Source organism: Conger conger, chromosome 6, assembly GCF_963514075.1.
Source record: "Conger conger chromosome 6, fConCon1.1, whole genome shotgun sequence".
NCBI lineage: Eukaryota > Metazoa > Chordata > Actinopteri > Anguilliformes > Congridae > Conger > Conger conger.
In genome coordinates this window covers 31569046-31586946 of record NC_083765.1, presented here as the reverse complement: position 1 = coordinate 31586946, position 17901 = coordinate 31569046, and the positions used below count along the sequence as shown (strand labels likewise).

General features: G+C 39.9%; 1 protein-coding gene across 2 annotated transcripts; it reads left to right on the top strand.

Annotated features, from left to right (window-relative positions):
• Window positions 1-2478: 2478 nt before the first annotated feature.
• On the top strand, window positions 2479-17482 carry si:dkey-33c12.4 (uncharacterized protein LOC560112 homolog). 2 transcript variants are annotated; one of them, XM_061246412.1, is made up of 18 exons: window positions 2479-2632; window positions 4475-4518; window positions 4782-4857; window positions 5406-5611; window positions 6995-7078; window positions 9091-9159; window positions 9300-9533; window positions 9672-9932; window positions 10451-10505; window positions 10695-10785; window positions 11314-11455; window positions 11695-11799; window positions 12507-12597; window positions 12966-13152; window positions 13537-13611; window positions 13859-13961; window positions 14176-14306; window positions 14901-17482. In XM_061246412.1, exons 1-18 carry the CDS (start codon window positions 2611-2613, stop codon window positions 15019-15021), a joined length of 2097 nt encoding a protein of 698 aa, XP_061102396.1. In that variant the 5' UTR covers window positions 2479-2610; the 3' UTR covers window positions 15022-17482. The 2 variants fall into 2 exon arrangements, with proteins under 2 accessions (XP_061102396.1, XP_061102395.1); XM_061246411.1 differs by lacking the exon at window positions 2479-2632 and adding an exon at window positions 3373-3529.
• The last annotated feature ends 419 nt before the right edge of the window (window positions 17483-17901 follow it).

Below are 17901 nucleotides of genomic sequence, written 5' to 3'. Positions count from 1 at the left end.
CGCTTTCGACTCACAGTTCGTATCTAGGCAGGGTTGCTAAGGATTCTGTAAAAGCCCGGAAACTAGCGCGGGAGATTCAAAAATACAACGGGACATAGCTACTAATATTTGTGACTGCTGGTTTGGAGTAACTGTTAGGTACACCTTTCAGAAGGAAAGGATGTGTATGCGTTTGAGCATATTTGAATGTCGTTTGAATGTTCGTCATTTCTTCAATATCTTCCTTCCTTCCTTCTTTGATAAAATGCTAATGTTGGCTAGCTCTAACTTTAGGTGACACGTATTTTCACAATTTCCCTTGACACTAGCTATAATGTTAGTTAGTTTTACTATCCGAAATTACTGGTCATAATGGCGTCATTTTTTTAGCTTGAAATACTGGAATTTATCTGTTTGTCGGAGAAATAAGATTTCAATGACAGGCGATGATGACAAAGACGCTTCGATCTTGTGCCGTGTTGTGCAGTTCCGTAATCCGAACACTAGCTCCTAGGCCAAGGCTGGAGACCTAACCTGGTAACGTCAGGCTTGTCCATTTTGACGTTTTTATCGCACGGCATTGAAAAAGAATGAGAAAAAAACGGACATTTGCGGCATTTTCATGATTCATGAATAAGTTCGACATTCTGTTTTAATAGGCTATTTATGTTATCTTTGTTATACCAACGTTACCATTGCTGTGAACGGAATGCGTTTGAATATCATGGCCTCGGCCACGTAATGACAATAGTAACCCATACAAACGAGTTAGGATTTTTTTCATCTGTACTATGCGGTCCTACAGCAAGTTGAACCACTCCATTTTTATAAAAGAAATGGGGTTAGTCACCGGGGAGGTGTGTGTGGTACTGGCATTTTGGGCATGGTTGGCAGGTCAGGCTACTTGGGCTGTGCATGAGAACATTTTACTCTGCCCTGTAAAATGTGCCTAACATCCATTTCATTTTCCTGGGCCATCTCAACCCATAGGCCAGCAGAGGCATATATTTGTCTATGGGCAGAGGACGGGCATCCCCCTATAGCTTGGTTCCTCTCAATATTTCTTCCCATCAGGGAGTTTTTCTCGCCACTGTCTGAGGCCTCCTACTAAGGATATATGCTATTTCGGGGCTTAGGGCTGATATTTCTCTTTTTTCTTCCCTTCTATTACGATGTAAAGTGTCTTTGGGACATTCTGCTGTGAACAGCACTATACAAATTGAATTTAATTGAATTAAAAAACATTCTGCATGCCAACAGTTTGCGTGGTGTTAAAAAAAGCCCATAAATGTCTAGAAAAAAATATCAAATTTGGTATTTGACAACATATCAACATGCATACATCCTAATGAACTGGTAGGCAGATTCTCTTCTCCAGAGCAACGTATAGCTTTCCCTGTTACATAATCAATGTATACAGCTGGATACTTACTGAAATGATTCACTGCTCAAGAGTAAAATAGAAGAGAACAAACCTACAACCTCAGTTACAAGCCCTGTGCCCTGATCATTCGCATGCCACTCACAAAGTATGCAACAAGGCTCTGATTAGCTGCATGTTTTGAAGTGTGTAATGTGCTGGAAATCTATAATTAGTAATTCAATATATATTCATGCACAAAGATATTTCAACCCTGTCATATATTCTTGCTGAATGGTTTAGCATATTGTTACAGGCCATGAGCAGTCTGTTGGTTAGAGCTCAGAGATGGGTAAAGTACAAGTCAACACAGCAGAATCAACAGCAGATACCAAATTGACCTTTATTAAAGAAGGCAAAGTGACCTGGGGAAAACCAAACTGCCTCATTTGAAGACAGATGGTGGTGTGATCATAGCTACTAATAATTCATGTGGATTTCAGATTCTGTAAGCAGGGGTGTAGGGTTTAAATCATTTTTGTGAAAACTGGTGAAAACCTTGTATGACGCTGCATATATAACTACTGATGTAACTGTGAAAGTTAGTCTGCGTACTAACTCCGGTCTTTGGATTGCAATAAAAACTGTTCCTAAAAACTAATTTTGCCTCCGAGTGATCAATTGCTACTACAGTAATAACATGTAACATACAATTAAGCCATTAATACTGGTTTCAGCATTCATAATTTTATCCACCCAATTAGAACTTTTTTACCTCTTTCTTTAACCCATCACCATTCAAAGTGTGTCTTGTATTTAAGTTTAATTTTAAATACAAAACTCAATAAAAAAAAGTTTCATCCAGGATTAAGTTTAATCTGTGTCTGTGAAACTGGCCCTAAAAACACATGTTCCATCCTAATATCTTTATGTATCTGATGCATTTAGAGTGAAATTAAGAGTGTAATAATATTCTTATAGGCCTACATACATGTTAGATGTAGTCTGACTCCAGACGCCTTGGGACAAACGTGTTAAGAAAAAGAATGCCTGCTGGACGGAACAAAAAAGAAGAAGAAGAAGAAGAAAAGTATTGTGAAAAGTCCAGCCCCTCTATTTAGCATAAGTGTCCCGTCCTACAGAAAATATGAGAATTTGACCCGTCGCCCCATTACTTAGCTAGCTATGCACTGAGTCTTATATGTGGCAAAGAATTGGCCAGGCTCTTCGCTTTCACTCGATGTTATTATTTTGTTACATTTTACGAAGTCATGACCCAACATCATCGAATATGTAAGTAGACGAATCTTGCAAGACTGCGTTTTGCTGTGTTGAATGCATGATGGAATTTGATATTTTTTTTAAAGCTAGCAAGCTTTTTAGACGAACGTTAGCAACGTGCTATAGCTACAACTACCATTCATTTGTAGTCGTTATGGTTGATTTGTTCTCCAAGTTATGCTTTGTGTTACTTTATTTTTTTTAAATCGTTTGACGGTGATAAGGTAGTTAAGCAAGCAACAGGGTCTCCAGCCGCTGGCCTGGCTGGACCTCATACGATAAAGATGGACAAATACAGTCGTGGAAGTTTTACAAACCAATTTAAGAAGCTCGTACAATTTGAATCAATTGCATTAATGTTCGATATTTAAATAGGTAACTCGTAAGCGCGTTGCAATAGTACATTCAGAAAGACGTTTGATAATATTTTATTTTATGCACATTTAAGGGTATAAGTTTTTTTATTTTTATCCCTGAGTAACCCCGGGTTTTACAGTTCAGTGGGCTAACTGGCAGGGTTTCAGTGCATCTTTCTTTTTTCTTTGTTGGTAAACATTTATTTTGTGCGTACGTTTTCAATACAGAAGCAAATTCCACTGATTTGCCATGCTAGGAATTTTTTTTTTTGGGGGATAGTTCCAAAAATCGTTTTTTTAGTCGAGTTAGTTTGAGCTGTGCCGGCTATAGTCAGAGCTGTAGCCTAACTTGGCTGTGACTTTAAGATCACGCATGCGTGTTTTTGTGCGGTTAGATCATAGAGGAAGCAGTTTTGTCGCTGGGATAAGTTTAAGAACTACGTGATTTAAGTGAACTGTGTTGTATTATTTAAAAACATTGAAAATAAGTCTTCATAAGTCGACAATATAAGCACCAGAGGAAAAATGTCTGATGGATTAGATTGGGATTCGGGTAAGACGGCACATTATTGAATACCATTTCAACTCTTTGCTGTAGCCAACAAACATATGTGACAAGCTGTACATTTTCCTGTACTTTAGTTTGTTTTACGATGGATAGCGTTTATAGCTAGCTAGGTATATACACACTTTCGCAGAATAGAATACAACTACAGCACTATGATGCCCATATGGCAGGGTTTTGTTTTTTTAAATTTCAGCCTATAATATTAGCTGCATTAAGCAATGCGAGAATATGCTAGCTAGCTACCGAATTGAAATGGTAAATTCGCAAGCTAACAATAATAGCACTTTTATTTTTGTACTGTAACTTGGAATTTAGTGTTACATAAATAAGTGACTGGTTTAGCAAGCACAGACTTGTCAGTCAATCGGTTATTCACGAGGTAACCCCGATTTTTGTGCGTAGAACGTTTTCCCTGTTCGTAAACTAGCTAGCTGGCTACCAGGAAGTTAATTATTGAAACGTATCAAAGTAACTGTTGGCTGCCATTGTTGCCTATACACGTACGCAACATTTATGCAGTACATAATACATAATGTAAATAGATAGTAGTGCGATAAAGACGTCTTTATAAGACATCCTTATCGCACCGCCATCTATTTATAGCGTGGATTTTTTATTGTATTGTGGTTGTTGCAACTGTCTGAATAATTCTGAACTTAGTACATATCTTGAACACGTCCTTTAAAAGTGGCTTATACCGGTCATCGTGGACATAGAAGAATAAATGCAAGACAAAATGCAGGTTGATAAAGATTGACGCAAATACACAGAAGCTTCACCGGCGTGCAGTTCACGGGAAACTCATAAGTTTCACTTTTGGATTCTGACATCTGTTAGGCAGTTAGGCCTGCAGCTAGTACTGTTGCCAGATAAGACTGGGGAGTCAGCAGTCTCTCATGTAAGATTTTTTTTCTTCTCGTTCTTCTTCAGTGATGTTCCACCTTCATCAGGACCGCCACCTCATGCAAGTCCATGTAAGTATTGGTAATTCAACTTTCTGCAAGACTGAGTACAATTGTCTAAGTACTGTATGCAGTGAGCTTTTGTGGAAGCTCGTCTGACAATGACTCCAGTAGCTGATATTATGTCAACTCAAAGACTCATTTTGAATTGTTAATATTACTCTATATTTAATTAAATGACCTTAATGTGCTTAGAATATACATGTAAGTTGTAAATGCACAACACATGAATCTGGTGTACTGTTTAAGAGTTCAAACATTTTTCCTCTCTTTAGGAGGCATTTGTGGATTTATTCAGTGGACGTACTGCCAGATATAACACATTAGACCCTTTTAACAGTGGTTATTATGGTAAGTCTTTCAGAAATAAGTATATGCAGTTGATTTGCTTGTGCTGTTGGGGCAACATGGATTTTGGCTAAGGTTTCAGCTTCCATTAAATCTGAAAATTTGTCCAATTTGAATGGATTGTATTTACATTTGGTTTACATTTTTATCACTAGGTAATGGTTCCCTCAAGACAGGATAAAGTGCAAATGATTTTTAGAGAGAATTTACGCTGTAAATCCTTTGTTCAGATGCTTCTTTATGATGGCGCCTAAATGGGAGTATATCGCAGGTGGTAATAGCAGTGCCCTGTTCAAATGCAGAATCTCTTCAGATAATATTTTCTGGAAGTGTTGCAGGAAAAGCTAAAATTATACAGGTGGAAAGGAAACTTCCTGTACAGGGACCTACATGGAAAGACAAAGAAAGATGGCATTGTCATTTCGAGGTCTGCCTGCTGTTTCCCTGTCTTAGGACTTAGACATTATTCATATCTGTAACTAAAAAGGATGCACTTGTGGGCATATTAGTAGGCCTCTTTTCACTCAACATGTCGACACCATCTGTTTCAGTTCCGGGTCATGATGATTTTGGCAGTGGCTATGTCGAGGATGATGACGACTATACAGACGATGACAGCGATTATGAAGACCGTAAGGATAAAAAAGCATTTTGTGGGTTCCCCAGAAATTTCCTAGAACATGGACCACCAAGGTCTAGGAGTCCACACCCACCCCACCCACTGTACAGAACGGATCTTCAAAAAATTATGCATGAGGTGAGTGTTTTGGGCAGAGACAAGAGTTGTTATTCTTTATTTTTTCACTATGGTGCGAATTCCTAGTGGGGAAAATTCCTGTTTTATAATGATTTTTATAAAACATAATTTTTACTTCACTCACAGAATGATTATGCATATCGACAAGTGGGTATTATGGGTGGAAAGTGTGTAAAAAGGGAAGGATTTTTAAAAATGTTTGACAGACTGGACATTTGCATTCATGTGTGAAAAAACGTTTTACTTTTACGTTGATGTACTGGCCAACCCTGCAAATTCCTGCAAATTAGGGAGAGTTCCTTGCACCTTTCTGTTCCTCAGTTCACTAGTTAATCAATTTCTAACCGGATAATGCAAATTTCACTTCACTGAAGTGTGTGGTGTTCCCAGTGTTAGCCACTCGGTTGGTTGGTTCGTTCTGGTTTAGTGAATTCTGGGTACACTGTCTTAAAACAAATTCAATACTGAAACAATCGAATCAAAAAAGCTTATCATTGCAAAGTTTGCTGGAGCACACAGGGGACAATATTTTTGGATTGACAGAGTGTCCCGAGCATACAGTAAAGACCTCAAGGTTATACTGTAGACTTCACATGTAATATAGACAAAGGAACAACCATGCCACCATTATTTTTTTCTGTTGCCTTTTGGATTCATGCTGCATGTATCCCTGTCTATCCCAATCCTCACAACTCATCCAAGGACACCTTCCTTATCTTTACATGCCTCCGACAAGGCCTGGCTGCGAATCCTCCATTCCTCACGGCAATACCAACATTACATACAGTGACGCTTCAGAGTAACACACATTCATATTGTGACCTATTAGTCATTATGCAAATATTTTGTATGAAAACAAGAATACGTTTTATGCACTTGGCAGGAAGTCAAGCATTTCCTGAAAATGGGCCTTCAGCTCATAAACAAAGCAGTCTAATAATAAAATAAAATAAAAAACTACTATGAGAAAATGACAGTAGCCTATGAAAATGTTTTATATTATGATGCAATATTTTCTATTCTACGAGTGTGACTTCTGAATGGTTCAGTCTATGCACTATTGTGCAAATTAGGTTGATATATACAAATGCACTACTTTCAACTACTTTCATGTGTAATAGCATCTTTCTTTTACATTTATTTGTTTGAATTACTGTATTCAGTAATAAAATGTTAGAGTATGAATGTACATTGTTTTAACGTTTTAAACATCTGCTCAACATATGGTTCTGTCAACGAAAGGCCACTGTGATGTGTCTTTTCTCTTGTTTCTGTGCTTAAGTAAGTATCTTGCCCCAGTTACGTGGCCGTAGTTGTAGGTACAGTCATTTACTGCTGTAAAGTTGAGCGCAGTCATTGAAAGTACGATACTGTCTTTTTCAGCAGGCAGAAAAAAATGCCAAAGAATTAGTAGAAGAGGAAGAAAGACTTAAAGTAAAAGCAGAGAAAAAAAGGCTTAAGAAATTGGTGAGTACCTGTGTTGCATATTACAATTTCCACAAAATTGTGTTTTAATATTTGCTTTACCAGTTTCACACTGATGGTTGGAAATTGGGCTCAAGACTCAAGGCCAATGGATCTTCCATTAGGTGCCAAATCTATGTATTTACATAATCTCATCACATGCCAAACCCAGGGTAAACAAAACAAACAAACAGGTCATGCCATTTTTTTTAAATCCCTCAGTCATCACTGGGGCTTGTCGAGGACCCGGCCCTAGGCCCGCCTGATGAGAGGTTGACAGGAGGATGGGTTAGGCAGGAATGCATTGTTAACCCCTCGCACACGCCATTGAGCTGGTAGCAGGAACGCCCGTAAGAGGAAAAATATGCAGTTCAGAGCTAATGAGCAGCCCTAATTGTCAGCAGAGGAGTCTGAAGTCGGGGGACTTAGATTTAGAGTACTAAGGAGCAAGGTTAAAGGTCTGACTGAGGCCATGCATAGAATGAGTTCCAGCATGACCTTGGAGGAGATTCAACATGCTGAGCGAGCAGTCGGGGAATACCCCAACCCTACGGGGAGGAGCATAAGGCCTGGTTAAAGCAAAAAGATGAGGAAAACAATATAGATGATGGGGAAATGATAATCTGATAATTTATTGGATAGATTCAAAGGACTGACTGTAGAGGAGTTGGGTGATGAATTACACTCGGCTATTAATTGGATGTCCTTTGTAGATTTCTTAAGGCGCCACAAGAAAGTGCACCTGAAGAATGTATTGAGATAGTGGAAACTCCCTATTGGAGGCGTATATGACGTCAAAGTTTGGAGAGCGTCCAAGGAGAGATTATGACAGGGAGACAAATAACAGTGATGAATAGGCTCATTAAAAAAGTTGCATAAGAGCTTGTGTTTTCCCATTCGTACTTCTGTACAAGTTTCAGGATATATAAGGAGTGAGCTTTTAGACGTTAGAAAGCAGGCTGTCTCGCACTGTCAGCTCAAGCTCTGATCTTTTAATGTTCATTTCCTGGACTCTTGGTATATGTGCACACAGCTTTAGAATGTTTTTCTTCCTGTCAACTTACCATGACACTCCCTGGTATTGTCAGGTCATGATGATGATGCTGCACCAAGACTTTGTTTTATTTAGTGATCAGGTGGCTATTTTTCAGGCTTCAATAAAGTAATTAGCATACTACTGAGAAGGTTCACAAAGTTGTCTTGTACTGTTTTGTGAGTTGTTGTGAGTAATGTAAGGTGCATTGGACCTTGGGTTGGTTAACTGGAGAGATAAAGGCATGTATTAGTGTCAAACCGACATGGTGGCCATGATATTGGTGCATCATCGGCAAGGTCTCTGACCTGGAAAGTGGTGATGTGGCACACAGTTATGTAAACATTCAAGCTTCCTGTTTGTTGCGTGTCATATTGTGCAAAATGACTGCTTTTAAACAAGAGCCTAAGAACCTTGATCCAAAGTCCTAAAATGGAGTATCGCCGAATTAGGTAGATTTTTGCAATCCGAAGCTTTGTTAAATCTAAAAAAAAAAAAAAAAAAAATTTTTTTATTTTTTTTGGCTATAGCAAATTTGTTTCCTTGCATTGATTGAAATCATTTTTAAACAGATGGGGTTTCATTAACATAGAGCCAAAGGTTTTCCTGACCATAAATTACTTGATTCATAATCACTAATTGAACAATCTCTCTTAAGTCTTTGCAGCACTTGTTGTTCTTGGCTAAACATGTAGTCTTTTATTAAGGATGAGTCAGGTTTCTGTAACATAGACTGGTTTCTATTTTCTACAGTAGACCTTTACTGTAAATGCTTCATGTACATCAAGGTAGGATTTGTATTTGTTTTGTAATGTGTGACGCCTGTTGACTTGACTGATTAATTGAAGGTTTGCCTGTGGTGACAAAGCTAATTGGAATTGATTTTACTTATTTCTTTATTATAAGCACAGATGGCTGCTACAGATGTTCAATTTTCAAACATGACTCATTTGAAAACCTGTTTGTCTTTTTCTCCCAACAGAGACAAAAAGAAAGAAAGCGTAAAGAGAAAGAAAAGGAGCAAAATAACACTGATAAAAATATAGATGGTGTAAGTGGTATTCCTTGAGCCATCATGTTTAGCCATTGGTTCTTAATTGCCTGATCTACACTGATCATCTGTATCGCCTTTATTGGAACAAGAATTTTGTATCTTCTGTGCTGACCGTTACTCTTTTCCTGTGCTTTTAGGACAATCATGAAGTAGAGAACTCTGTAGTGAAGTCTAAATTCTCGAATAGTGAGAGTGTATGTGATAAAAGTGCTGATAAAGCTGCTGATGCTGGACCCTTAAAGAAGACTCAAGCTCCTACATCCGTACAGAATAAGCCCCACAGTAATGGATTCTCTGAGGACGACGAAGAGGAGGAGTATGAACAGGAGGAGGAAGACAGCGAAGTGGAAAGCATTGGCAGTGAACTAGAGGTTAGCATTTGATTATTCTCCCCCCAATGCCTAGTGTTGTCCATTACAGATATGTACTTCCCTGTAAACTCAGCACAGTGCCTGTGCTGAATCCCACGTATCCTTTCTTACTCGTCTTCTCCCACTCTGTCCTTGCAGGTGCTAGATATGAACAGCTGTTTTGTATCCAAAGCAGCCACAATAGCAAAGCGTAAGCTGGAGCTCAAGGCCAAGCTGGAGAAAAGGGAGGAGAAGAGCAGCAGCTCGAGGAAGCCAGCTCTGAAACAGCAGCAGAAATCACCGCAGCAGAAGCAGCAGCAGAAGTCACCACAGCAGTCTGGGCAATGGCAGCTGGTGGAACCGCGCCCGAGAGGGGTGGAGCCACAGCTGCAGCAACAAAGGCCACGGCAGCACCAGCAGGTGAGGATTAAGATGGTGGCGGGGTTAGCCAGTGGGGTTAGCTCGAGCCACGCCTTGGAAGTTTCAGAGGAACTGAGTATCAATTATCCTAATTTTAGACTAGGGTTATGCGACAGATTCTATTTAAAATGTTTTCCTCTTGATCTATGACAAATTGCAGTCTGAATCGCTGGCGGGAAGTGGAAAGTTTACTGACATAGGCAGTCTTAATTTTGGCTACATTTGAATAATGTTCTTTTTCTTCTTTTTACATCTGTTGAGGGATGCATTTGGTTGCTAGTTGAATAAGCCTGATTTAATAGCAGCATGTTGAAATGCAGAAGACACGTTTTCTATTCCGTTTAGCAAATGTGTCACATTTGCTATTCTGGCGTCTTCCGTTAAAGCTGTGTTTTTTTAGTCATCTGTATAGACTCTTAACTGTGTTAAGCAATTCTGAATGGTGGACTAGCATGGTTTCTCAAAGCTGGTGCAACTAACAGTTGCATTATAAACTAAACTGCCTCATGAACTCACAGAATGCTCAAGTGGCCAGCATTGAGGATGTTGAAAAAAGAAGTACTGAACTGGCAGGTAAGTAACAAACTGAAGTTATTAACCCTACTGATCTTGACACATTGTCTGACATGTTTTCCGACATGTTTTTCAACATGAACCTACTGGAGTTTTGCTAGTACATTACTCGCCTAACTTTATTGCTTTCATAATGATCATGAAAATTCCATGATTTAAAAAAATATATACTTCCTCTTCTCCCCCCAGTTATTGGTAACCAGTTGGGGAATTCTGGACGATTTGAAATGGCAGTGATTTATTTTACTGATGCAATAAAGCACAATCCTAAAGATTTTCGGTAAGAACATTCTTGGTAACTGCTGTATATCTTATACATTCTTCTCAGCATGCAACAGGTTTTTAAAGTAAAAGTTAAGGATTCATACATCTGCTAAATACTATATATATGGGCGGCCTGTAGCATAGTGGTTAAGTTAAATGACTGGGACATGCAAGGTCAGTGGTTCTAATCCCGATGTAGCCACAATAAGATCCGCACAGCCCTTGAGCAAGGCCCTTAACCCTGCATTGCTCCAGGGGAGGATTGTCTCCTGCTTAGTCTAATAAGCTGTACGTCACTCTGGATAAGAGCGTCTGCCAAATGCCAGTAATGTAATGTTAATGATATATATATATATATATATATATATATAAATGGCATATCTGCCCTGCACCCCACACCTAGATCCCCCATGCCTGTATTTTGCTTCCTAAAATGTCTGACAGCTCTTTCTAAGAACTGAGGTCCTTTGTGTGCTTACAGAAAGCTACAGAATACCCTTATGTAAGCTGCGTGTGATATTTGATATTTGCCCTGGTTTGCCAGGTTGTTTGGGAACCGCTCGTTTTGTTATGAGAAGATGCAGCAGTATGAGAAGGCCCTGATCGATGCTGATATCAGCCTGGCCATGAGCCCAGGCTGGATCAAGGGCTTGTACAGGAGAGGCCGGGCTCTCGCTGGGCTAAAGGTAACATTGACTTATTCAGCCAAACTGACTATATCTTCACAGCTATAACATGAATCTGCGGTGTAGAACTACCCGCAGACATTTTTGGCATGTGGTGTGTGCGTGTCATTTCTTTAGACGGTTATGAATGCTCTTTCGCTACACAACTTTAGTTGTGCTTTGAGAGGGATGGGGCATGCACTGAGGTTGATGTGCTATGCTAACAGCACCCCCTCCCCCTCACCATCACTGCCCCACAGAGATACTCCGACGCTGCAGTGGCCTTTAAGAGCGTTCTGCAGCTGGACAGAACTTCTTCCGATGCTGCACAGGAGCTGATGCGTGTGCAGATAATGCAACTAATGGTAACCGATGGTGTCACCACCCCCAGACACCGCTAATCCGCATCCACACTTGTGATGTTAAATAATGTTTGTGATGTTTTGTATTCTGTCCACTAATCGCCGTTAGGGTTTCAGCTTTTGAGTGTAATTCATGTGGAACACTTGTGTTTACAGTCTTATCCATAGGTGGGCAACAATGGTCATATACACTTCTGGTTTTCTTCCCAACTTCTGGGCATAATGACTTAATTAGCCCTGACATTTACGACATCTGACAGCTTAGCTACATTTCTTGATAAGACTCTTCTTGTGCCCTTACTTACTTGTTGATACCTTTTACTGTGTTCTTATCTACGAGTGAACCATTGTTTGTGTATACAGTCAATTGGCCTATTCAGCCAGGGTGCTGAGTGGAAACAAAAACATGAATACACACCAGCCCTCCAGGACTGGAATTGCCCACCCGTGATCTAGTCTTTGCAGCACCTCGTTCTATGAGTGTCTGCCAAATGCCTGTAATGAAATGTATTCCAGTGTGTGCTGAATATCCCTCTCCATCCACTACTGTACATCTTGAGGAGGCTATATTCTGTTTAATCTAACCATACCATGCACTTTCTAACACATTAACGGTGTTCAACAAAGAAAATCTGCCGTATGCTTCAGTGTTATACTTTATTTTGATCAGATCAGTCTTGTTGACTGTCGTGTTGAAAACCTTCTCACAGGAAATGGGTTTCTCGAAAGAGCAGAGCTCCAATGCGTTGATAATCCACGGAACAGTAGAGAAAGCTCTGGAAGCCTTCTCAAATATCCAGGGTAAGAACATCCCAGAGCCTACTTCCTTTTGATTCATCACATTAAAGAGTATGCCTTATCTCCAATCAATTGTAGGTCATATTGTAGTATTGGTGTTGTGGTTCAGTAGCAGGGAGTTCTTGGTGCTAGGAGTTAAGATGGCCCTTTATCTCTTCAAGTGGTGTTAGGGCCATCACCTACATGGTGATTTTAAATGGTATAATGAAGTAGTTTTTGGGAAATTGGTCAAGTCTAATGATGGTGGTTGGAACAGTGCACGACCAGTAGGCTCATTATGGAGAAATCCGAGCGGTGGCAGGTCTGCTTTTCCATAATGACTTTTTATAAGAGCGTCTAAGACTTGAATGTGGCTCCTTGTGTCTTCACAGATGAAAAGTTTGGTAGCAGTAGCCCCCCAGTGGCGAATGCCAGTCAATCGGCTGAGGAAGAATGGGTGGTCGCCGGGCAGAAGTCCCAGCCCCCAGCCAACCAAGCGACCATAGTGCCAACCCAGCCCTTATACAACCCCAGACCCAAACCTCCAGTGAAGGCCAACTTTGTCAAGGAAGTAACACCGTGAGTCACGATCCACGCTGTCACCTGAAATGTTTAGTTTTTTGTGTGTCTGTTAATAGTTTTCACTCTGGGAGTCACTGAACATATATGTAATGGCTAATTGATATGACAATTTGTTTGTTTCAGGTTACCTCCTGAGCTGTCTGATCATCAATTAAAAAAAAACAAAACAAATGAAATTGTTTAGTCTCTTGTTACTATCCCAAGCACTCTGGTAGCCCAGACCCCAAAAGATTTTCCCTCACTCTGCCTGAGCTACGCCTGAAGTGTTCTAATAATCAGCATATGCAGGGAAAAAACATGTGTACAGTTGCGTAAACCTGAACTAGATGGAAGGTGATATTCCCTGGTATTCACCAGTCCTTTGTTTCCTCCTCAATATAGAGAGCTTTTCCCAGTGTGGGTTGGAAACCTGGTCCCTACTGTAACCGGAAACACGGTGCACAGTCTGTTTAGCACGTAAGTCCCCAGTGTTCACTCGACACCTGAGCAGTTACAGCGAGTAAGCGAGTCGAGTTGGTGGAATGGACAGTGGTGCTGTGGTGTGGTCTGTGTTGTATGTGTGGAATGACCTAGGTCTACATTATGTCCTAGGTCAATCATTTATTTGATTTTGTTGATGGGTGGCGCTCCCGTGTCAGAGTTGGTTGTAAGGTGTTTTACTCTCCCTCCTGACTATGCCCCTGCTCTTATTTCTGTCCTGCAGTGTCGGGCCCGTTCACTCTGTCAAAATGCTGCCAAGCAGGCGATGCGCCTTTGTCAACTACACAAGAAAGGGCAACTGTGAAACGGCCATCAAGGAATTCCACGTAAGTGTGCCTGTGTGCTGTACGCAAGCACAGTCCGAAATCTGCTGACAACCCTCTTTCAGTTTGAGAGCACGGCTGCATGGGGCTGGACTTAGCCCATCGCTAATCCTGAGTGCTTGCGCTTGTAAGAAATGCGTTCAGATTGAGAGACTAGCTGAAGAAGCCTTTTGATCCGTTACCCTTCTCCTCATGGTCAGCATCTCTTCTCCTGCAGGGTAAGGGGCTGGAGGGGGCTGTACTCTCCGTTCGCTACCCCGATCGAATCCACCCACACTTAGGGGCGTCTAAGTCGGCCAAACAGGCCACCGAGCTACCCCCCGAGGTTGTGCCAAAGTCCGTCCCCACGTGAGTAGAAATCATCTCCTACTACAGCATTTGCATTTAGCGGTGTTAACCTGGCCAACTTAATTGGTCCGTAGCTTCATGGAAAGGGAGACCCCTCCCTTTAAGAATGCAGTATAAAAGATAAAATCGACCTGGGTATAATGCGGTAAAGTGTCAATCCTTAATTTTTCATATGAAAAAAATAAATGGCATGATTCACAACTTCTGCTATTGTTTTTTGTAATTGCTCTGTGTGCTATTTTCCACTGGTTTTGGGTACGACAATCCCACCAAGTATTCAAATGTCGTGACACACACACACACATACAGGGACTTGCATGCCAAATGTGAAGAAGCAAGCCTCTTTAATAAAAGCTACTTTATTTTTTTCCTGCACATATGGCAGTTAGTTATGGTACTTGCTATCAAAATGTGTAATCCTGGTTCAGAAAGTATAAGCCCTCCCCAGTATTTTGTTCCAATCAGCCGGGTTTGCTAATTGCTGTAATTCTTCAGCCAGGAGGTAGACCTAATTTGTGCAATGAGCTGGCTGATTCATGGGTGAAAGAAATGCACAGCAGGACTTTTCAGCAGCTCCTCTCCCTCTCTTTGCAGGATGCCAGGCGAGTGTGTCTTCTGGAGAAACAGCGGGTGCATCAAAAAGGAGAGGTGCACCTTCCTGCATATTCCCAGCCACAAGGGCATTGATCGGGGGGGAGACAAGCTGGCACCTTGAGCTCATCTTCCTGTTCCCTATAGACCAGGTCAACATCAACCTTCTGGCCCATCTGATCTTCAGCTCTTTCTTTTCCCTGAGGAAAAAAGGAAAAGGTGACAATAAAAAGCTGCTTGGAATGGTGTGCTTTCAGTGTACTAGACAACAGGCTTTAAATCTCTGCATTGGCCTACTTTGATAACCATTTAATATTTTCTTTCATTTAACCGAGTGTATTTAATTGTGCCTCCAAGCGATTGAAGTACTTTAAAATGTAAAAAATACTGAATTTAGCATGCCTTTTGGCCAGCTGTTTTCACTTAACGCTTTAAACTGATTTTATTAACAGCTGGCTTAGTCAGATGTCAGGTTACTGTGGAAATTGTATGCACACAGTGCTGCGGCTAGGTTTCGGGTTAGGGATTTCCTTGGGCGTTTGGTTTCTGATAACCCATGCAATTACTGTGAACTCCAAATTAGCAGCCTCAGCAGTCTTTACTGTTAACGTATTATCAAAGGGAATTTCCAGGGCACTTCAATAAAAAGGGTTACTTTTAATGTGCCATACCATTATTATTTAGCATTTATATCTGAATGGTACTTGAAGTCTTATTTCTGACAGTAAAGCCCCAAGACATTTTTTTGTTAAGAACAGCAAAAGGTATTTTGGAAATGTAAAGTTGAAGTGTGTCTGTCTCGCCAAACCAACCATGTCATGGGGTGTAGATATCCCTTTATACAAAGCTAGTATTTTATTCTACTGGAAGTAATGCAGTTCACATATGAGAGCAAATAACCTTATTCACAGTTTCACTGAATGATTGAGTAGCTAATGACAAAACCTTAAGTTTTGAAGATAGTTGGGGTCTGCTAAGGTTTGACTATGTATAACTTGCCTTTGAATAATATTAATAATATAGCCAGCTGATATTTTATTCATTTTTTAATGACTTGGACCAAAAAAACCTTCGCATAATTTTTATGATCACTGTAATTTTTATGTTCTCTTTTTGGGGCATTTTAAATCCAAATACTATTAAACAGTTAGCCCTGTTTTCATTTTACTTCCTGCTTCACATCATTGACAAAAAAGTTTGCATTGCATAAGAAATGTTTGGTTCCCAGTAAATTTAATTGTCTATTTCAGTACAAAAATGCTTATCATTTGTTTGTGATTAATATCTGTACTTATGGGCAGTCTTAGCTTCAGCCTCAATGGAGAATTGATAACTGAAATTATAATAATAATAATTTGAGTTGGCCCTGACTTATTTGAAATACTAGTGGTCAGTATTAATATTCTGTTTAGAACTGTTTGCCACTTGATGGAAACTTGAAATGTTTTGTTTTTTATTTTTATCCCCCCTCTTGCACTAAATGGGTACATGTCGGTGAGTTGCACACACCGAGATGAGACCTCATTATTATAGACTGAAGTTCCATGAACCTGTTTGAAGCCTCAGTGATCGTGTCTAATCAGTGAGCTACTGATGCCATGTTATTTTTGGTGTCATGATGCAGTGCCTAACGATTACTAATAATGGCATTTTGCGTTTTCAAATGTCATGCCCTGTTTTTCATAAAGCGCCATGGAATCACGCTGGAAACCTCTAAAGTCCTCTTCTTTAAATGACTGAACTGCAGATTAAGCCATATGAGTCATTCATTTATTAACAACAGCCTTTGAAGACACTGTCTGGATATTTTAGGTGGGTTTTTCCACACACTTTCCCCCTATGAGTTGTCAGTTTGCCCATAGACTGCAATAGGACTAGAGGTTCAAGGCGTCCTTAAATATCTCCTGAAAATCCACGGATTACCTAACATTCTTGAAAATACATTGGGGATCCTGGGGATTCTACACCAGGGGGGTGTCAAATTGGGCTGCCGTCTCTGCTGGTTTTCGGGGCGTTTCAGCACGAGCGATTAATTTAATTGGCGAAGGAGTCCAAACACCTTCTTTTCAAGATTTGAATTGGCTGTAGATTGAAAGAAAACCAGAAATAGTCATATATGCTGCTGCCCTCCAGGACTAGAGATTGGCTGATATAGACAAGTCATTCCCATATTAGTTATACTAGTCATAAGGTCAACAGTAATTCAGATTTCCCCCCCTGTACTTACATTAATGTGTAATTGGTATTTGTGTGTGCCAGTTCAATAGTCCATTGAAATCTAAATGCTTGCCTTTGCTATTAATTACTCCTGCTTTTCCATGGTCTCGATTGAGGAATGTTGACTAGTCTTTATTTACAGTGATTTCTTAAAATTGTTTTTTGGAAGATCTGTTCCCTAATTAAGTGATCAATATCAGCCACAGCTCCCAAGCATATTCAATTTATCAGTTTGCCAAGAGTGCCAAGTTTTTCCCCTCTAGTTTTCTCAAGAGTACTTCTTTTTAAAGGAGAATTTGTTCCAATATAACTTGTATACATGTTCTGCCAATAAACTTAATGAATGTTGTACTTTTGGATGACTTTCATGCTGTGTGTGATCTGATCTATTTGTGGAAGTATAACAGTATTATTGTGTTTTTTGTAAAACCAGTTTCTTGCACACACATCTTTAAAAAAAACAAAGCTTTAAAGATGAAACAGCACTTAACCTTAAATCCTTGAATTTTTTTATATATATATATATATAAAAAATCTCCATTGTTTTGGCTATACACAATGCATTTGGGGTTGACATAAAGATGAACACGAGACAAGTTCAGAATTTCAGCTTTTATTTCCTGATATTTACACCTAGATGTGTTAAACTACTTAGAACATAGCACCTTTGGTATTAAACCTCCCAATTTTTAGGTGAGCAAAAGTATTAGAACAGAGTATTTATGTAAATGAAAGTAAATGACACTATCTGGTCGCAAATTCCTTGCTTGTAACAACTACATGAAGC

Bases quoted from the DNA above. Each gene is read 5' to 3' on its own strand.
- si:dkey-33c12.4 (XM_061246411.1), top strand. From the start codon at position 3,502: ATGTCTGATGGATTAGATTGGGATTCGG. The intron at 5,612-6,994 runs GTGAGTGTTTTG...TGTCTTTTTCAG, and splicing joins TTCAAAAAATTATGCATGAG to CAGGCAGAAAAAAATGCCAA. The intron at 13,612-13,858 runs GTAAGTCCCCAG...TCTGTCCTGCAG, and splicing joins GTGCACAGTCTGTTTAGCAC to TGTCGGGCCCGTTCACTCTG.